The 21,854-nt window shown below is 39.8% G+C and overlaps 1 protein-coding gene across 15 annotated transcripts in view; it reads right to left on the reverse strand.

The window, feature by feature from the left end:
* Positions 1-21,854, reverse strand: part of HUWE1 (HECT, UBA and WWE domain containing E3 ubiquitin protein ligase 1) — a 143,427-nt gene that overhangs the window by 34,234 nt on the left and 87,339 nt on the right. For 14 of the 15 annotated variants that reach the window (XM_068533919.1, XM_068533916.1, XM_068533920.1 and 11 more), the window contains 18 exons: positions 21,409-21,625; positions 20,871-20,993; positions 19,858-20,095; positions 19,233-19,463; positions 17,815-17,937; positions 17,260-17,355; positions 16,424-16,693; positions 15,030-15,182; positions 13,403-13,530; positions 13,096-13,177; positions 12,245-12,421; positions 11,606-11,765; positions 10,955-11,313; positions 7,897-8,092; positions 6,520-6,687; positions 5,367-5,512; positions 4,883-4,949; positions 2,372-2,586 (listed from right to left, as the gene is read on the reverse strand). In XM_068533919.1, the coding sequence (XP_068390020.1) occupies positions 2,372-2,586; positions 4,883-4,949; positions 5,367-5,512; positions 6,520-6,687; positions 7,897-8,092; positions 10,955-11,313; positions 11,606-11,765; positions 12,245-12,421; positions 13,096-13,177; positions 13,403-13,530; positions 15,030-15,182; positions 16,424-16,693; positions 17,260-17,355; positions 17,815-17,937; positions 19,233-19,463; positions 19,858-20,095; positions 20,871-20,993; positions 21,409-21,625 (3,149 nt within the window). The remainder of the gene's footprint in view (positions 1-2,371; positions 2,587-4,882; positions 4,950-5,366; positions 5,513-6,519; positions 6,688-7,896; positions 8,093-10,954; positions 11,314-11,605; positions 11,766-12,244; positions 12,422-13,095; positions 13,178-13,402; positions 13,531-15,029; positions 15,183-16,423; positions 16,694-17,259; positions 17,356-17,814; positions 17,938-19,232; positions 19,464-19,857; positions 20,096-20,870; positions 20,994-21,408; positions 21,626-21,854) is intronic. The other variant, XM_068533925.1, reaches the window with a different exon arrangement.

The raw sequence follows: 21,854 nt of genomic DNA on the forward strand, positions 1-21,854 counted from the left end.
AAACCCAAAGTTAGCAGAAGGAAAGAAATCATAAAGATCAGAGCAGAAATAAATGAAATAGAAACAAAGAAAACAATAGCAAAGATCAATAAAACTAAAAGTTGGTAAAAAAAAAAACAAAAAAACAAAACAGTTTTCTGGAAAAAAGTGTAACATTACCAGTAAAAACTGAAAAAAAAGCAAGCCTTGCAATTTGGGCGACTGAGTGGATTCGTGCAACCGTGACTCAGTGGAAGGAATCTGGATATGAAACCAGAGACCTGGGCTCTAATCCTAGTCTTGCTACTCTGCAGTGTGGCCTTGGGCAAGTTACTGACCTCTCTGAGCCTTCTCTTCTCTCTGTTAAGGGGAGCAATACCAACAACCTTGCAGTGCTGAGGTGAGGATTATCAATAGTATCTGTAAAGCACCTATGAGTACCCAGTACCAGTAAGTAGGTCACTTGATACATATTAAAGCAGATACTTAATAAATTTGCAATTAAATGTCTTATTCCACAAGTATGCTATTATAACTACAACTGGCATAAATGAGTATAAGCTTTGAAATAAATGTCTAATGTATACTTAATACACACATTCCATAAAGGACTTATATCCAGAATATATAAAGAACTCAGTAGAAAATAAGAATAAAAGACTTGGACACTTCACAAAAGAGAATATACAAATGGCCAATAAAGACAGGGAAATTTTAACCACAATGCAATACCAGTATGAACCTACTAGAATGGTTAAAATGAAAAACAGGAATACCAAGTATTGGCAAGGAGGTGAAATAATCCAAACTCCCATATGCTGTGCTGGTGATAATATAAATTGACACGACTGCTCTGGAAAACTTGGTATCAGTTGCTAAAGCTGAACACACCAGCAATTCCACTCCTAGGCACATAGCACCCAACAGAAATATATGAACTTACGTATGAACGTGAGTGTGTGTGTATAAATACACACACACACACACACACACGAACTTATATACGTTCACCAAGACATGTGTAAGAGTGACTGTAGCAGCACTACTTTTAATACTTCCAAAAGAAAAACTAGCCAACTGTCAATAAGCACTAGAATGGATAAGACTGTGTTACATTCACACAATGGAATTCTATACAGCAATGAAAATAAACTAAAACTACACACAAAGATGTAGTTGCAAACATGTTAAGCAAAAGAAGCCAGACACAGGACATACTGTAAGATTCCACTTATATAAAGCGCAAGCCCAATTCACGAACGCAAGATAATGGTGACCTTATGGAAGTTCAAAGGGGAAGGGGAGACATGCAAAGGTGTGAGTGGGATTAGCTTTTGTGGAGTTTCTAATGTTTAATTTAGTGGTAGTCATCCAAGAAAAATTAACTGGTGAATCACTTAGGAGTAGTGTAGTTTTGTATGCATTTTAAAAGCTTGGATTAAGATAAAAATAGCTTAAAAAATGGCAGCTGCTGTCATAGATTCTTTGTCTGCAACATTATTGCCCCTGTTCCATTCTCACACCCTTTACTGCTTACTAACCATAAAATAACTATGTGACCTCCAAAACAAGGTCTCCTTTATGAAAAAAACCTCCTTGGGTACCCCTTTTACATATATGGGAACATGATACGGTTTCTTAAAGTGTCCTTTCACTTGAAAAATCCAACCTGAAGATAATTCTGTATCAGGACATATAAAATATGACTTCATTCTTTCCCATGCTCTATTGATGAACATTTAGGCTTTTCTTATATTCTATTTATTACCAATACTGTTACACATCAGGTGTCTGCACAGGTGTGAGTACATCTGGAAGATAAACTCCAATACTGTGTACTTCATTTATTCTCCTGTCTCTTAGATACCTTTACCTAGGTGATCCACAGATACCTCTCAAATTCTACATTTTCTCTTCGAACCATTTCCTCTTCTAACAAAAGGAATAAAAAAAACATAAAACAAGAAACATCTCGAGTCCTTGATTTCACCTTTATCCTCCAAATCCAATCTCGTCCATTTCTACTGGTAAAACATCTCTTCAACTCATTCATTTCCCCCTCCAACTTCATCAAGGTCCTGTATTACCTAGACTACTATATCAGCGTCCTGACTGGTCTGACTCCAACCTTGCCTTTCGCAGTCTCTAATAAGGCAGACCAAGTGATTTTCTACAAAACAAATTAACAAACTACATCAACTCACTTCCTGCAAATGAGCCTGATGGCTCCACATCATGGAAAAAAAGGCCTAGCTCTTTAATGTGTCTTAAGAGGCCTCTGCCTCTCTCATCACTGGGTTAGCATGCACGGGCTCCTAGCAAAGCATCCAACACATAGCAGGTATCCAAATGATAAAAGTATAAAATATTAAGCAGAAATTAGAAATCTTACCTCTTTGATCAGCTCAGACTGGCCCACAGTATAGCTGTAGTTGGCAATCAGGGTAGCAATACCAACATAGGATCTCACCAACTCTGCCAGAAGCCGAAGAATAGTGGAGGTGGGCATTAACGGTTTGCTGCCCTTGCCTTTCTGCTTGCCCTCCTCAGACGCCCGGTCCCCTTCTTTATCTTTCTTCCCATCCCGAGACTCCTCCGGAGTTGAAGCTGTTGAGAAAGAGCCAAACACTGGTTCAATTCCACACTGGAATATTGGCAAAATCAAGTCTTAGGTGGAAAGGATACTTCAGGCCACTAGTACAAACTGAATGCCCTCCTCCTACTGCAGTGGAAAGACAGATAGCTAACATGACAACAGGTCTCAGATGCGCTCTACGGATATAGTACAACAGAGAGGCTTTACCCAACTGTTCACACATCGTCCGCCATTTCCCTCCTCTTATACATTTTATGTTCCAGAAATACTGTACTAATAGTAGTTCTCCAAACATGCCTTGTATACTCTTTTACCTCTTCTTCCCACATGTCTGTGTGGCACACATTTACTTAATCTAGCTAAGTTCAAAAGCTGATCTCCTCTATAAATGCTTTCCTGCTTCATCCAGGCATACCAAGATGCTATCATTATCATGTGCCCACTATATCTTATCCCAGCACGCCTCCATTCCAGCAGTTATCTTGTACTAAGAGCACTGCATGTCACCCTCACTAGACAAAATTCTTTAAGTGCAGGGAATGAATCTGATTCATTTTAGTGTCTACTATAGTCTGCCACATAGTGGGCAATGATGCTTCCCTTGAATGATACTACCATCACCCATACTATATACTACATATGAGCAGTAAGTCAACCAAAATGAGTTAGCCAATATTTTACTAATTATTAGCCTTTTAAGCATATCCTCCAGGGACTAAACTGGCATTAAGTACAACATCTCAACTTAGATTTCAAAGATCCTTCCTGTCAAGGAGAAGGAGCTCTTGAAAGGTCTCATTAGAATTGCTTCCATGACATTTCTCTAATTCTTGGCAAGTAGCCAATGGGCTCTGTTGACACTGCTAGAAAGTAAGAATCCACCATATAAATCTTGTAGCCAGAATAGTGTCACTGGCACCAAAGTTCTATAAGCCAGCATGGAAGCTACCAAAAGAAATATACGGAGAGGTTTAAAGAGTAAACTAAAGGACGTTACCACAGCAACCACTCACTACTGGGTTAGTTAAGCTACAGTTCCATTAACTTCATTTATTCTATATTCCCCGTGTTGTACAATATATCCTCGTAGCTTATTTTATAACTAATAGTTTGTACTTCTTAATCCCCTACCCCTATACCGCCCCTCCCCCCTTCCTTCTCCCCATTGGTAACCACTAGTTTGTTCTCTGTATCTGTGAGTCTGCCTCTTTTGTTATATTTACTAGTTTTTAAAAAATATACACATATATTTAAAATTTGTTTATTTTTTAGCTGTGTTGTGTCTTCATTGATGCACGCGGGTTTTCTCTAGTTGTGGCGAGTGGGGTCTACTCTTTGTTGTGGTGCGCAGGCTTCTCATTGCGGTGGCTTCTCTTGTTGTGGAGCACGGGCTCTAGGCACGTGGGCTCAGTAGTTGCGGCGCGCAGGCTTTAGTAGTTGTGGTGTGCAGGCTCAGTAGTTGTGGCTCGCGGGCTCTAGAGTGCAAGCTCAGTAGTTGTGGTACACGGGCTTAGTTGCTCTGCGACATGTGGGATCTTCCTGGACCAGGGATCGAACCCATGTCCCCCGCATTGGCAGGAGGATTCTTAACCACTGCGCCACCAGCAAAGTCCTACTAGCTTATTTTTTTAGATTCCATGTATAAGTGATACCATACAGTGTTTGTCTTTCTCTGTCTGACTTATTTCACTTAGCATAATGCCCTCCAAGTCCATCCATGTTGCTGCAAATGGCAAAATTTCATTCTTTTTAATGGCCAGTTCTATTAACTTTAGCATATAATGAGGGGTGGGTGCAGGGCCAGGATGCCATATACTATGAAATGGAATAGATCCCAATAAGAAAACGTAGGCACGTGTGAAATGTTGATATAGAAAGCTGGCTTTTGGGCCCAGGGTCTTTGATTTACTTGGCTCTGGTCATTAATGGACGCTCTTTAACATCACTGTTGTGCCTATAGCACCAGCTCTCACTGGGGCAATCAAATGGCAGTCTTCTAAAGACCCTAAAGAAAGCATTGTAATTTCTGGAGCTGGTTGCAATGGGGCCTACAGTCCTGAGTTGCTAGCTCTAAGGAGATCTGCATGTATTCCTGAATTCCTGAAGAATATAAAGACTTAATCTGGTCTCAGATAACTGGGATGGACCTTTTGTTTACAGAACGCTGAGCACACCCCCGAGAAAGTTCACTTACGCAAGTAAACGTGACAATTATGCCTGTATTCCCCTATTGCCTGCCCAGGACACTCCGTTTCTTCAAGCTCTCTTCTCAAGAAATAAGAACAAAAGAGAAAAGCAAACCATTACCTTCTCCTTGGGATGTCCCAGATGTGGAAGTCTCAGTGGAGGCACCATCTGCAGCAAAGACCTGACTCTATGGGGGAAGAAAACTCCTGAGCCATTATTAATTTCAAAGACAGTTGTCCCCAAATGGCAGGACTCCTTTTCAGGGTACTGGCTGTAAATGTTATAGACTCTCTTTGTCTATCTTTTAACCACCTTTTCCTTCTGTATACTATAATCCGTGGGAAGCCATCATTATAAACAGCGACTGGAAGATTGAGGGGAAAGGGAACGGGGGAAGATGAGAATGAAAAATGAATTAAAGAAACATTTCTAATCCAAGGAGAAAAAAGAAAATCCCAGGGACAACCCGATCTTCATTTTTAGGCAACAGATAATTTATAGATACATCAAAATTAATACCTTTGAAATATCCCTGGCATAACCCTATATCCCATAGTAGGTACTGAAAAGGGAGAAGGCAGATAGAAGGTTGGAGCTGACTTACATTAATGGAAAATCCTGGCTGTGTGTCAAAGTCACTGCTCTGACGGGTAAGTGACCGGTACTGCTGGTATACATCATCACCCATGTCTTGCAGGAGCTGGCCAACCTCTTGAGTCATGCCCCCAGGTTTAGGATCAGATTTGTCTGCTAGAAAAATAAAAACAAAACTCTTTAGACTGTGCAATGTTAATGACCATCTGGTAGCTTGGTCAATTTTGCTCCAAGTTGCTACAGCTGTTTACACAGTAATATTGCTAAGCTTTGATTTAAGAATGAAACATGTAGAGAGAGCATGGTTGAAAGCCTCATTCTATCACTAGTTTTGTGACCACAGGCAATTTACTCTCTTCACTGTCCTTAGTTATCACTACTAAGCTTAAATGAACATACCTGACATTTTGCCTAGTACAGTGAGAGGTCAATAAATGGTTGCTATATATAGCTAAATTATTATTATTATTATTTTGGGGGGGGAGGGTTTAGGAGGTGGGGTAAAGGTTTTGCGATTGTGGGAAAAGCAAGGAGCTCTATAAGGATCAGAGTGCTGTATGGATGAAAAGCACTAAAGACTCAGATTTTCTTGACTTGTTAAATGCACTATTCACGAACTTTTGGCAATTCTGTGGGACCTATCAAATAAGTATGTCCTGAATAAAATCCAGAAGGATCTGACTGGAATGGAACTTGAGTTCCAAGCAATTCATTCATAACTTTCCCAATACTTAAAAGCAGCACCTTAACTAAGGACAAAAGATAGGGATGGTGGTCTCAGAGGTCAGGAAGCCTAGCCACACCTTCTAATATTGTTCCCAGATCTTAGGGCAACAACTATGTTTTGTTTCTGAGAGTGAAAACATTGGAGACTTCTTGGTATTTTATCTTCAACCTGCTCAACCTGCTTATTATCTCCTTTTTAATCTTTGTTCATTCTTCCCTCTGTATGGGATGTACTCTCATACAAAAGATTCTGGTAATCTCCTTATCCTTATCATTCATACTGTATGACTATTAACTTCTTCAGAGAAGTGGGCTATATGTCTTATTCATCTTGATTCCCAGAGAGTGGGCAAATAGTTGAGTGCTCACTAAGCCATGAGTTAGTTGAAGTGACCTAAACAAAGTGCCCAGCCTCCTCAGGTGGGCTAGTTACATACCTTCCTCTGGAGCATGGTATGCAGCCAGGGCATTTAACATGTCATAGATCACTTCCTTGATAGTATCAGGAATGACAGGCAGAGGTGAGGGCTTCAAAGGGGTTGTCTTCACCAGCTGTACAGCATTAGGGCCTTTAATTCTAAGATTTTCAAATTCATCATCTGAAGCTAAGCCAAAGTGAGACAGAGAAAAATCAGTCAATAATGAACGGGTAACTACATTTGGTTACTGATAAAGACTCAGAAGCCGGGGAGGTGGGGACTTCCAAACAATGTTCAAGTAGTCTACTAGAAAATCTGGCTTTTACCTTCCCTAAATCCCAGAGGATTTCATACAGCAATATCAAATAGTAAAAAAAAAGAGTATAGGCTTTGGAGTTGGGGACACTTGGTTTTGAAATCCAGTTCTGTTACAGGATCATGGCCAAATTATTTCAACAAACCTCAATTTTCTCATTCTTGAAAATTTGAGGATTAAAGGAGACCATACATGAGAAATGCCCAGCACAGAGCCAGGGTGGGGCTCCTAAAATAATTAGTCCCTTTCCCAACTTTGAATTTAAAAAACAAACAAACCAACAAACAAAAAAACCCCTGAAGCCCCACGACCCCACAGAAAAGTTGAAAGGTTAGTACAAAAAAATCCATATACTTTTCATCTAGAATCACCATTTGTCCACCCCTAAATATGTCTACCTGCATCTAAGATCAAGGATATTTTTCTACATAGCCAGAATACCATAATACCCAAGAAATTTAACACAGATACAATTATATTATCTAATACATAGTAACTGTTCTAACGTCTCCAAATCTCCTTTATCTAGATTCAGCATCCCATCAAGGTTGGTGGTTTTCTCTCATCTAAAAGGAGATTTTATCTAGGAGATCCTTGCATTTTTTCCTTTCACAACATTAATATTTTGGAAGAGTCTAGGTCAGTTGTTTTATGGAATGTCTCACAATTTGTACCTATCTAATTGTTTCCTCATAATTATAGGTCAAACATTTTTGACAAGAATACACCGTGATTCTTCCTACTGTATCACATAAGTCACGTCCATTTGTCCCTCAATTATCACTCTATCTGTAAACCATTCACTGTTTACATTCACTGTTGTCACATCAAGCTAAGTTATTTGAAGGCAAGGACTAGACTGAATGAGTCCTTGGTATCTCTGGCAGGAACTACCACAGGGCAAGGACCAGAGAAGCTACTGAACTACCCCTGAATTGACCCACTTGATCAACTAGCCAATGCCCCAACGCTTGCCTAAGGAGGTTTTCCAAGTTATAGGCTTCCTCACAGAAAATTTTTGGAGTTATACTAAGCCACAGACCTCAATGTCTCAAAGGACAAGAGAAGGGTAAACTTACCAGTTCCTGAGCCTCGAGGGGCTGGAAGGGCAATGCGGATACAGCAGTTGGCCACTTCTGTGAAAATGTCTGGATTGCGGCATGCGGCTGGCCCAAGGACACGAAGGATATAGTTGATCTCCCGAGAGCCGAGGCTGCCAGATACAACACCAGAGGTAGTGCTACCAGCTCCACTTGTGGCTGCTGAGCGAACAACCTAGTAAAGAGAGGGAGAACACTGCTGATTAAAGACCACTTTCTAAAACACAACTGCATTCAAGGAAGAGTTACCAAGGATTAAAATACCAACCAAGTTCTGCCTCAAGACAGTGGAGGACAGCCTTTGATCTTTGGGAGAAAGATACACTTGGTCTTTCAAGTCCTATTCCTTCCCAATTCAAAAAACGTGGCTTACAAAAAAGTTACAGCATTCAGCATACCCCCAAAATTATCAGCTATTAGACTAGATGATATGTGACCTTTATAGAAACTGGGTAACGTATATAGATCATTGATCACCCAGATTATGGCTCCCAAATTTAAGTGCCAGCTCCTAGCCTTCCCAAATGCCATCCCAATTTTAAACCAGAATGGTTCAAACTCTAAAAATATGTAATATTGACATCCACTTAGTGTATAAAAACAAGATTAAATGCTTTCTTTATGTTTCAAAGTCAATAATCAGTCTTGGATAATGACAGCCAGGAGATATCAAACTACTTATGGACTGTTTGCTTTGATACCACAGGGCTTAGACATTGTCATGCTTTTGCTCTTCTCATAAAATGACTTGTTAATCATGGAAAATATAGGGAAGTATAACGAAAACAGTTCCACTGTATTTCCCACGATCTATTGCTTTGTGAATTATGTTCATAAAGGTAAAAATCTTTTGGACTCAATGCTTTTCTTACCAAATTGGTCATGCTCTTCAGTTTACCATAACAACTTCTACATCTTGCCTGCCAGGCTGCTGCAATCGTAAAATAACTCCCATTTTTTAAGTACAGAAAAGTGTAATTCCACTATGTGCCATCGTTTATTCAGTCCTCTGCTGGACATTAGATCTCTAGTCTTGATATTACAAGTAATTCTACAGTGAACTTTCTTGTATATGTACCTTGGCATACTTTAGTTATCAGATAAATTCTTAGCCACAGAATTTCTAGGTCAAAGGATATCTTAAACTGACAGTACCAAATTGCCCTCCAATGGGGTTGCACCAATTTCCAATCCTACCAAAAGTAAGAGTATGCCTGGTTCTTCACACCCGTACCTGCAATGGATATTATCAAGCATTTACATTTTGCTACTTGATACGTTAAACCTGCCACTGATCTTCCTTTGTTTCCCACACCCCCAAATAAAATTTCCTTTAAGCTTACAAAGTTTTCTGTCATCCAAAAAGAACCTATATTTTTTCATAGCATTTAAAAAAGTTGTATAAGCTTTAAACATTTTAAGTATGTTTGTTTTTAAGTCAGAATCCTGTCTGTATATAGTTGTTTCTTCTCTGTTGGGCTGTCTCCTGACCTTGGATCAGTGTACATGCTGTCTTTAACAGCCTTCTTTTGGTTTTGCTCATGTCAGGTGAAATCAAACAGGCTGGCTGAAGAACTGTCTGAAGAATGTGAGATATATACTCATATACGCATAGAAGCATGAAGTGGCACCACCTTTCCGGCAAGCAAGCTAAAAAACAATATATACCTTTTGATCCAATTTCTAAGCATTTATAAGAAAAACGACCTTAAATGTGACAAAGCTATGCACAAAAATGCAAATAGCAACACTATATATCAACATGGGAAACGATGTTCCAAGAGAGGAAATTGAAAGTGAAGGTCAGTAGCATTCACCTGATGATTGTTGAGAAAGAATTAGCAGAGGAAAGAGTTTGTAAAAGTACTGTGGAGAAAAAGGCTTATTGGTGAGATGTCAGCCCCCAACCCCTCTGTTGATGTCTTAAAGTTGATGACATAAAGGTTTTTATTTTTCTAATTGCTTTGTTATTTCTTCTACTGCTTTATATGTTTCCTAAAATAAACAAATAAACCTCAGTTTTCTCATGTGCACAATGCATATTTGTAAAGAGCTTATCACAGTCATAAACATTCCAAAAATTTTACTACGGCTGACCCTTGAACAACATGGGGGTTGGGGCACCAACCCTCCGTGCTGTCGAAAATCGACGAATAACTTATAGTGGCCCTCCACATCTGAGGTTCTTTATCTGTGGATTCAACCCACTGTGGATTGTGGTAGTACTGTAGTGTTTACTATTGGAAAAAAAATCTACATATAAGTGGACCTGTGCAATTCAAACCTGCGTTATCCAAGAGTCAACTGTACTTTTACAACCCCAAAACACAACGTTTGGAAAACAGGCTCTTGGGTGAAGTACTCCTATAAGAGAATGACCTTTAAAACATGAACTTGGTGGAGGGTATCCTAGTTCCTTATTAACAAGTTTTGGAGGACACAGGGAGTGGGAAGGGTAAGCTGGGACGAAGTGAAAGAGTGGCATGGACATATATACACTGCCAAATGTAAAACAGGTAGCTAGTGGGAAGCAGCCGCATAGCACAGGGAGATCAGTTCGGTGCTTTGTGACCACCTAGAGGGGTGGGATAGGGAGGGTGGGAGGGAGGGAGGGAGAGGCAAGAGGGAAGAGATATGGGGATATATGTATATGTATAGCTGATTCACTTTGTTATAAAGCAGAAACTAACACACCATTGTAAAGCAATTATACTCCAATAAAGACTTTAAAGAAAAAGTTTTGGTTCAAGAAACCTATATTGCTAGAGAGGACTTTCTAGATAAGAGCTACCACTATAGTAAATTTAAGGGTAAAAAATGTATTTTCTAGTACCTTTTAAATGTCACTCAATGGGATAATCTACCATACACCTAAGCAAGCACCTAAGCACACAGTTGGGAAATTTTGTTGGGCAGAGCATATCTGTAACACCTAGCTATATACTTGATGAAGAATCAGAAGTCTATCTGCTCTGAGAGCAAGGAGAACAAGGTATTATGTAACACTAAACCAGCATCGGACACCAAAAGGACTCACCTTTTCCATGGTATGGCGGAGGGTGCAGGGGTCCTCAATAATGTGTCTTAAGAGAAGGGTGACCAGGGGAGTAAACCCATTGAAGCCTGAACTCTGGGTCAAATTCAAGATCATGCGGGTACTCTTCAGCTCTGCAAACATCATGGCATATTTGTGGTCTCGGGTGAGCCTCAGGCAGAGGCGAAGGGTGGCATGCAAAGTGTCTGGGTCCACAGGGACCCCTAGCATGCTCACACAGGCCCGGATTAAAACAGTCACCATATCCTCTGTCAGGCCCTGGATCAGGATCTCCCCAATTTTTGTTTCTTCCAGGCTTGTCTCCTTTTCAGTATTTGTACTGTCTAGGGCCAAGGGGGTATCTATAAATGGGAAAGTAAGTGTTCAGACAGTTAACTTGACATTTCCTCCCATCCTCTCCCTCTTAAGTAACCAGTCAAACACTTGGGTCCTATTAAGAGAAACAGACCAAATACCAATTCAAAGACCAGATGAAAAGGCACATAAAGAGGAGGACTGTGTATCTTTAAGTCACCAAGCAATCTGATGGATAAGAAATCACTCATGATGAAATATGGCCAGAATTCAAGCCATAAAGGCACACTAGCTTCGTGTAAGACACTCCTTGAAAGATTCAAAACTAAAAGTCCATACCATTGGCTTTATTTTCTTTACGTTTGATATCCATTTCTTTGCTTTCTTCCAATGTCTTCTCTAGTTCCTGTCCATTGCTGTTTTTAGAATTTTTATTCAGCCGTGGTACCCTCAGGAGTGTCAGCATCACCGGGCGCCGGTTCCCTGTTTCCTCATTAACCTAGGAATTCAAGCAGACAAAAACATCTCTACCGAAAAAAGAATTGTAAGGGGGGTGGGGGAGCTGGAACTCTGTAGCAAAATGCTGTAACAGGAAGGAACCTTGGCAATTTATCCCACCCCTATCATTTACAGAGAGAAAGCCTGAAGGTCCTCAGAAGGAAAGTGGCATACACGAGACCCTACAGCAAATTATAAACTTTCCAATAGAGCAGACTCCATCCCCCAACCACTCCCTAATCCTTGACTGAACACTTAAAATCATTTCTGGGTGGGACAGTATCAAATTGCCACAGATTCATGGCCTAACACATGGCTTTAAGAAGACTCAGTTCTCTGAAAACTATACCCCATTTAGTAGTGGTAATACTGTTCTTATAACGCGTCAGGACTGCTGGTTCAGGAAGAAGCAAGTGGAAAGGCATACTCAGCACCTTCCCCTCTTTTCAATCAAGTTTATGGCATTGAGTGAGCATGTACCTGCACCATTGTAGTGAACTGGACAGTGTATCTTCTTCGGCCTGCAGTGAAACGCACACTTGTCTCTCCAGATTTCCAGGCGGAATCAATAGTGCTATTGTTGCTTGCACTGTAACTACACCAACGTCCAGAGCGGTCATCAAACCAGCGCCAGTTGTTGTTGTTGGACTGTAGGTACTAAATACAAGAACACAAAGTTTCATTGTACTTCCTTACAAGGTTGATTGTTAGAAGAAATAGTAATTTCATCAGTGTTCATTGCTAAAGCTAACCCAGGAAAAAGAAATATATTGGACATTTAAAATGTTTTGCAAACCAAGAGAGAAGTTTTCATATACCTTAACCCTCGCATTCCTGAGCCTCTCCATATGCACAAAACACTCTATACCCTTATCCTGTGATGCTCTGCTTTCCTTTTGTTTCCAACTATTTTCCACAAAAGGTAAACATTTTAGATGTACTGGAACAAAACTTGTTTCTGGGAAGGTACTAAGATGATGTGGCGTATATAATTTTCGTATAAGGAGCACTTGCTTTTGGAGGAATCCTTGCACACTCAGTCCTTCACATAAAAGAAGAGCCACTCCTCCTCTGGAGACAGAACACTTCTTTAACATTTACTTCCAGGGTAAGTTCTTAGACCCTTTAGCCAGCAGCTCCATAAAAAAAAAAAAAAAAAATTTCTAACTCCCAATTCAAAAGAAAACTCTAGCTATCAAGATCCCTCAAGAGATTTATGCCTTGATCAGAGAGCTTTACATTTTTTTACCACTATCCCATATTCTCTTCTGGTCTATTCTTGCCTCAAGAAGCTGAGCCATTCTGCTCACCACATACACCACATTACATACCTTAGTCATTTGGGCTCTCCTTTTTGAGGAGATGGCTGTCTTTTCATAGAAATCAATCAGAAGCAACACTGGGGTGATCCACCTATAACAGGAGAAATGATTTACTCTGGGCAAGCCAGAAACCTGCACAACATGGGAAAACTTATCTTGATTTCATCAGGTACCTCACAATTTTCAAACCACAAAAGGTATCCAAGATTTGTCCCATACGTGCCCCAGAAAACTGCCTGATTCAAGCCCTAAGCTTGAGGGCCCAAATCCCCAGGGCAATAGAAATGAAAACAAGAGAGATTACAGGGTCACTCACTTTGGGGTCTGGACCTCCTTTTGTTCCTTGGCGGCCTGTAGGCAGGGCTGAACCACTTCCAAGAGTTTGATTAGGACATTAAGGATGCCACTAGATTCAACCACCCAAGCACAAGGTAGCTTCAACTCCTGATTGATTAATCAAAGGAAAAAAAATAAAACAAATACCAGCTTCTACTCAGTATCAAGGATTAGCATGGTATAGAACATAAGAGTGAATGCTAATAGAATTGGCTGAATTCAAATTGCATTTCCACCACTTACCAGCTGTGTGGTCCGAGATTAGTTACTTAAATTCTCTAGGCCTTGGTTTCCTCATGGGTCAAAGGGAATAATTTCTATCTCCAAGGTAACTGTGATACACTGTGCCAACATAGTGGCTGGTACATTAGTATGTGCTTAATATGGAAACTGTTACTAGTATCATTAATATCATTAAGACCTGTTACCTACGCTAGTTGAAAAGCTTCTGATTTACAGACAACCTTTATAATCTTCCAAGGAAGATGGAATAATTAAACACAGCAACATAGTTAATGGTTCCCCTTACAAGGGCTACATAAAGTGTTACTGATGTAACAGGAAATCACTGGAAGTAATTTAAATGGCCGACAATAGGTAGTTATTTAAACTAGGGGACCTCAAAAAGATGGAATAGTATATACATGACGTGGGAAAATATTTGTAATATAATACTGAGAGAAAAGAATACAAAACTTTCTAAATACTCTGATCCCAATTGTTTAAATGTACAAAAAAAAGACTAGAAGAAAAATATTAGCCTGTCATTTGTGATTTTTTTAAAAAGGGGGGCTCATGAGTGATTTCTTTACATTGTAATGTTTTGGGGGACCCCCAGCATTCAGTACTTTGCAACATTTCCCACAAGTATCTATTCACAAGTGCTATATAATAAGAATCACCACTTTTATCACAAAGGAAAGCCCTGAGACTGTAGACACACAGACTGACACATATATTGGACTTAACTCCTGAGTTGCTACAAGGGTTTACTCCATTAAATCCAGGTTTTACCATTAAACATGATAAGCTAAGAATGAAGAATCACTTGCTCAAGGTTAGGTGCCTCCTAATTCCTATGATGGCTGGAACAAGAACACGTCCTGGCCAAAGCACGCTTTACCTCAAATAATCTGCTGACTGACCAGGTAGGAAAGAAGAGTCAGATTCTATCTGACACCTATTACCAAATTTCCACATCCTACCCCACTCTTTGGCTGCTAGTTAGTTTTCCTCAGAGAAGCCAAAAATATTCCACAACTTAACTGTAGTAGTCATTCTAAGTACCTTCTTATAATTACACCCCATCCCGCAATCCTCTAAGACCCAATTCAATTAACATTTGTTCTGAGAAGCCCTTCTCTCATTATCCAGAAGTGATGTATACTGCCCCCTCTGAACTCAGATAAAATTGTTTATGCCATTCATGTGGCATAGAATGCTGTATTTTGTACTTAATTGTGTGCATTACAGCCTATTAGAAGCTGTAGGCTATGAAATGCAGACATTTCCTTCATTTCTCTTTACCTTCTTCAATGTCTCAAATGGTAGGTGTTTGATGATTCTTTGATGAATGAATCACAAGGACCAAAAGGTCTAAATCTTACCTCAAAAAGCAGTGTTAAAAGCAAGATTCTAGTAGCCAAATTGGAGGCCTGGGGCAGGGTGGCCATCTGACTGATCCACTCTGACACAGTTTTTGTGTCACTTGTTGTCAGGGGAAGAGCGGCTTTGATCAATACATCAGCAGCTTCCCACACCTAGGAAAGCAGAAAAGTGGCCAAGTCAAAAACTGTAGATTGAGTATGATGAGGTATGTCAAAACATTCTCAACCTTATAAAATACTCCCTCCACCTCTAAATACATTCACTGAAGGAAGACGGGGTAAATATTAACATATTTACTATAGGGTGTCTGTATCAAAAGAAGATGTATGCTATTAAAGGAGCACCTCTAAAAAATTATTTTCTTAGGCTAGATTACAAGAAGTCTAAATTCTAAGTTAAAGAAAATGAATATTTTTTAAAATTTTCTGGTGCATATACAGAGTCAACCCCACAAAGGTTCTACCAACTTAAAATCTTTCACTACACCCGCCCCAGAATTATCATTAAAAACAGAAAACAAAAATCCCAGTTAGAAACATTGGTCTTGCTTTAGTTTGCACGTTAAAAATTTCTTGTAATGAATTTTATGTAATTGCTCTTGTCTATTAAGGTTTTAGTTTGCTTAAAATCACTTCTATAAGCTCTTAATATAGATTAAAGATAACTAAACATTGGTCATATCTTGTGGGGGGAAGAAAAAGGGTTTATTCAGTTTGCCTTTTACTCTTGTGATGTTTCCATACACTAAAGTTATGTTTACATACAACACTTACTTTCTTCCTCTGTCTCTAAACTTAAAAAAATATATAAAACAAGATTCCAATGATTTAAATACATAAATCATAAAAAAACAGTAAAGGAAATACAACCAAAATGCTAACTGGCTATGTGGGAATTTAGGGTAATTTATTTCTTATTCTACTTCAACAACTAGCATACATTAATTTCATAATGAGGAAAAACACTGCTTAAAAAAAGACAAACAATAGGTCACAACTACTCATTCGGATGGGGACTCATCTGTCAAAATGGTTGTTGCATAGGAGGAGAGGGAAAAACATTTATTTAGGCCAGGGGGCCTAACTTGGCTCAAGAGTGAGAGACATTTTTGACATTTTAGATGAATCTAAGAAGAGACACCTAGAAAAAGAGAGCTTTGTTTTTTTCTTTCAAAGACATTTTTTTGTGTGTGAAGCAGTTAATTCATGTTTTGCAGGAAAACACTCAAGAAAGAGCTAGATTACTAGATCTACAGAATTCAAAGAACGAATACATCCATATCAAATAAAATGCAAAAATACTCATTAAAAAAATAAAAAAAGAAACCAGGTTTTGATAGATGGCAGGAAAACCATTTTACATACTCCCCTCTTCTGGCCCCTGGAGAACTTACCTGATTGACTACTTGCTTCAGAATCATGTCTCGATAGTCTGCTCCATTACGTTTGATTGCTGTCATGATCAGATCACACACCCGGTACACTGTGTCTGGGAGCTCATCAAGAAGGTGAAAGCAGCCTGGCAACATGGTATCTGTGAAAGTGTGGAGTTCATCTTGCTCCAATGGATCAGCATCCTGGAACTTCTCTAGACATTTAGCCTCTTCCTCTTCCTGCTTTTCCCGAGCTTTCCGTTCCTCCTCCTCCTTCCGGCAAGCAACTTCCTGGAGGCAGGGAAGGAAGAAAGTGAGAAGACTCTAAAAATGTATCTGCCCTACCATATGAATATTCTCTACCTTCTCCTCAAGCAGGTGATACATTCGTTAGAGTGTGGCAATGAGTATGAGGGCAGCCACACAGGCTAAGGCAAGACAGGGGAAGGACACCTCCAATCCTCAAAGCACTGGCAACTTAGGTGCATCATCCTACATCACCCCCCACAAATATCATTTGTAGACATTGCCCTGCATTCTCTGCAGGTATGGTAAACTGAAGTAATTATTACCTAGATTCCTAGGTAATAAAGACAGCCAAGTTTGGCCTAATGGGTACTACCAAGGACATTTTGGGCCTCTTATTTGACAATAAATATTAATGCTTCACCTGTTTCACTTAAAGCTTCAGGTCAATGTAATGTAGATTAGTGATGGCAAGGTTGGGATGAATGAGTATTCACATGTCTTTGTTTAGACTTTAATTCGACCAATTACTCTGCAGTAGTAGCAGAATGTTCATAGAAATACTAAGATTAATGTGTCAGACCCTCTTGGAAGCCCCGTTTCCTAGTTACCTCAGGTGACTCTGCCCTTTGATCCATTGGGATATCCTGTCCCAGAGACATGGCAATTGCTCTCATCATCTGGTCCTCTTCGGACATACTCAGATCCTAAAGAGCAACAACAGAAAATCCAGCAACTATACACACTCCAAGGAACTACACACACAACTCATAAGGAACCAGACACCCTGTGCTCAAGCTTTAGAGAGGAAGAGAAGGGGCTCTGAATGCTGCTCTCTAAAGTCAAACTCAATTAGGCTTACCTGGTCACTTACGAGAACGAGAGGGAAAAATCACAATAAAATTAAATATAGGAAAGGAGCTTCAATGTGACCACCTATTTGGCATCTCACAAGAGAGCCTTCCTATTACTTTCTTATTATGCATAATTTAAGAGTTCCTCTGCAAAGTCCAGTAATTTCCATGACTAGGAGACAGAAAGCTTCTGCTCCTTATATTCTAGAGCTATGAGAGTTAGCATATAAAGAAAATATTGGCATGGAGAAGTAAAGCACATCAGCAGCCAAACCAATGCCCTGAAAGATTAGAGCCCCTGAGCCAACTCACCCGAACAACTCCTCCCATGATCGGGGGAGGGTGGGTTAGAAGGTACTCTGTGGCCTGCTCCATGGTGCTGGTGTTCAACAGGGCCTCCATAGCATGTTCCCTTGTGAAGCCCATGTCCATGAGCTACAAAAAGAAGGCAGGATCTCAGAACCATGGTAAAAGAGAAATCCAAATGCATTTTAAAAAGAAAGGAATCCTTTTAAGACGTAAACAAGTTTTCCTAACTTCATATGAACTGAGAACATTTATAAGGTTAAGGCAGTTAGATAACGTGAATGATCCTTTCTGCCTGGTGCCTCCATACCATTTACACAGAGCTACACATTGAGGCAAGGAGCCAAGGTGATTCTCAATTCCATCCTTTAAGAAAATTCACCTAGATGGTTATTATCATTAGGAAGATTATTCTAATTCAAAGATTGAGACTCACACACAGAAGCAAAACTTGGTCCCACTTTTCTTGAAGACAAACTGGCAACAGAACAAGAGCCTGAAAAACTGACCCAGGAAATCTACAACTAGGAAATAATCATGAGATGCACAGAAAAATTTGTAGAAAAAGAAACTATACATCACAGCTTTACAACATCAAATAATAAGAAAATCAACATATCCAGCAATAAAAGAATGATTAAGAAGTAAAAAAGACCCATTTTCTTAATGACAGTGGTATAAGCCTACATACTGTATGATGTTACTATGTAAAAATTAGGCATAGAACTAAGTGATGAAAAAAAGGACATAATGACTATTTTGTGTGGTGATATTAAGAATGCCTTTAAAAAGTATTTCAGTATATTTCTAACTTTTCTTTAAGTGAGCACTTTTAACTATTATAATAAAAAAAGGTGGCATGTACATATAGAAGACATGTTTGAACAGGACTCTAGATATAAAGAGAACACACATACATACACACAAATTGCAAGAGGAGTACGCTAAATGCTGTTTGAGACTGAAATGTGAGGATCTAAGTGCATCCCCCTCTGCCACCACTTCTAGCCTCCAATTTTTTAAAATTTAAAAATGAAAACAGAAGTTTTATAGGTGACTAAGGTTTCCGAAAGCTCTTGATGGAAAATAAATTTGGGCCACAATATTCCTTCTCTTCATAGACTAATGAGAAAGTAGCTGAGGACAGTTTGCCTCCAAAGAACATGGCAACCACAGCCTACTGAGAATACGTAAAAGACGTCCAATACTAAACAATATGCTTGGGAGGACACAAATCTTTTACCTATTAGGAGTACTGAAACTATTCTCCAGCTTTCTCAGGAGAAGAAAATAAAGAATAAGAAAGGGAACATATTTAAACCTATCCCCTAACAGGACCAGGCATTAAGAAACTTAGAAACCCCACGAGCAGTATACTCTCCGGTGCAAAGTCTTGGCCCTGGAGTGTGAGGTCAGAACCCCACCTGTTGTAGTTGTTGCTGGTTGACTTGAGGTTCCCGGCGGGAGCCACCTTCCTCTTGTCCTGTATCCTCTTCTCCTCGAGACCCCTCCTTCTCTTTGCTCAGTCTTTCTCGAATAACAGGTTCTCCTCGGAGGATGTGGCACAGGATGGCCAGCATGGACTCAGCCATTCGCCCACCATACACCTTCAAGGGTTTCCGGTTCCACAGGTTCTTGATGCAAGTAAAGGCTGCCTATAAGTCATTTGAAAAGCTGTGTGAAGATCATTTTGTTTCAATTCAAAACCCCAGGAAGAATAAGTCAAAGACTTATGAGACGGTCCTTCCACAATCAGTGCCAACAACAAAATCCTAGGCAGTACTGAGGTTGGGGGGAGCCCAAGGAAGTACAGAGAAGGGGCATTTAACCCAACCTGGAAGTACCAATCTGAAGTTTACAGTTCAAATGTTTACACCACAGAAAATTATCAAGTGATCTCTATCCCATTCTGCAAGGCAGCCCTATCTGGGAGTAGGATCCAGTGGTTCTCTACCAATCAAGTTGTTTCACTAAGAAGGACAAAACAGAGTGGGAGCTACCCAGTTGGCATGAGAAATTGCTCTTGGTTTTAGAATGCTGACTACTCACTTTCTGAGTTACCACAAGGAAGCGGAGGGCACTGAATTGTGGAAAGTTCTGAACACCTCCAGGCAATTTGGCAGGCAGTGAATGTGGAGATTCAAGCACCGTGGTGGGATTCACCATCTTCTCCACCAGCATTAGCCAGGCATCTAGGAATTCTCCTGTGCCATCAGGTAAGTCTGAATGTTCTAATCCCTCAGCAACAGGAACTTTGCCTCCCATGGACAGAGCCCAATTGAATGTTCTAAATTCAAATAAGAGAAAGTATAGAGATAGAATATTAGTATTTTAGATTGGTGATGGGGAGAGAAAGGGACACATTCAAAAGCTTCCCAGTCCCTCCTCTTGGAGCTATTGCTTCCAGTCTATCCAACATTTATTAGCTTTACCCCCCACCCCTTTTTTTTTACTTGAAGTATAGCTGGTTTACAATGTTGTGTTAGTTTCTGGTATACAGCAATTCAGTTATATATGTATATATATATATATATAGTTTTTTTCCTTATAGGTAATTACAAGATGTTGAATACAGAGCTTTACCTTTTATTTGGGTTTTTATTCCAGCTTTATTGACATATTATTGACATATATTTGTTATACGCATATATGGCAAAATTACTACCACTTCTAGCTTTACTTTTAAAGCCAAAACAAACAAAAACCCTAAAGTGAAACTTAGCTTAGAATCTTCTGACCAAAAGAAGCAGAAAAATGATCATATTCAGAGAAAACAGCAGAAAAGGACAAGTCTACTAGAAAAATATGTACCAGACATTACAAGCCAAATGAAGAAAAACAGAGACCCTTACAAACATTCCTAGGACAGGCTGAATCCCACCCTCCAGGAAGATGGAGATAAATACAGTTAGTTCCTGAAACGTGAAAGGGTATACCCAATGGCTGTCCCTATGTATCCCACTGTCACAGGATAGGTGGCTTAGAAAGTTGTGGGCTGCTAAGGCACACAGAAAAGACCAAACTCCAAACAATGCTTCTCTGTAAAGCAACATGATCCTTACTCAAAAAGAGCATTGTGGCCTCCAGAGCAGAGAAATTTTTGCAGCATGAGGTGGTAGGGATACTTCCTCTCATCAAACAGCATTGGGGATGTAAAACCAACTGAACAGATGAAGAATGTCAGCCTGGAAGAGGGAAAAAGCAAAAAGTTAACCTTCTCTGAGGCAGACACAGAAGCAATGGGAAATTCAAGTAAAAGCCAAGAGTAAAATTTAACATTGCACTGAAGTGACTGATAGACTGACTAGAATGCAGGTGGGTGACTAGTTTGGATATTAAAATTTCTAAGGCAAAAAAGGGTGACAGTTCCCACCTACTAGTAAATACAAGGTTATTGGAATGCAGTTTGATTACAAATGCTTTTAAAATCTCTATATTTTAGACAAGGCAGAACCAAAACAAGTAGCTTAAACAGTATTTGGGGTACACATTTAAGAGTAAAACAAGGGACCTCCAAGTCCTCTAATTCAGTGGCTCACTCTGCATTCAAGTGGAGAAGGAACCAATTAGATTCTTTCTGCATCTCAAGCGGAACCTCACCTGAAGCGTGGAGTAGGCGTATATGGTGGAGGCTGCCAAGATAAGCCCTTTGTGAGGAGCTTAGTGAGAGCTGAGGCCGTTGATCGAGCAGCAGGTGTTGGTGCTGTGGTGGTGCTGGCAGCATGATGGCTCCTTCTCTGGCGGACAGGAGACCCCACACAAAGTTTAACAAGGAGTCCAAATAGCTCAGCCAGTGCTCTGCCTAATCTAGAGGAAGCTGGAACCCAAAAGTCAGAATAAGGCTGTACAGCATTTTCAGAATGGTTTCATTATAACAGACACATTACTGTTAATACATTTTAATGACTGACTACTCCCTCCCACTCAAACATTCTATGAAACACCTGGACTTGTCTCTACATATGATATCTGAAAAGGAAGCTCCACAGGGAATAAATGCCTCTTTTGAAGGCAGGAGACTGAGAAGTATGTTGGCATTCAATATA

This window comes from Eschrichtius robustus, chromosome X (genome assembly GCF_028021215.1).
Source record: "Eschrichtius robustus isolate mEscRob2 chromosome X, mEscRob2.pri, whole genome shotgun sequence".
Classification (NCBI taxonomy): domain Eukaryota; kingdom Metazoa; phylum Chordata; class Mammalia; order Artiodactyla; family Eschrichtiidae; genus Eschrichtius; species Eschrichtius robustus.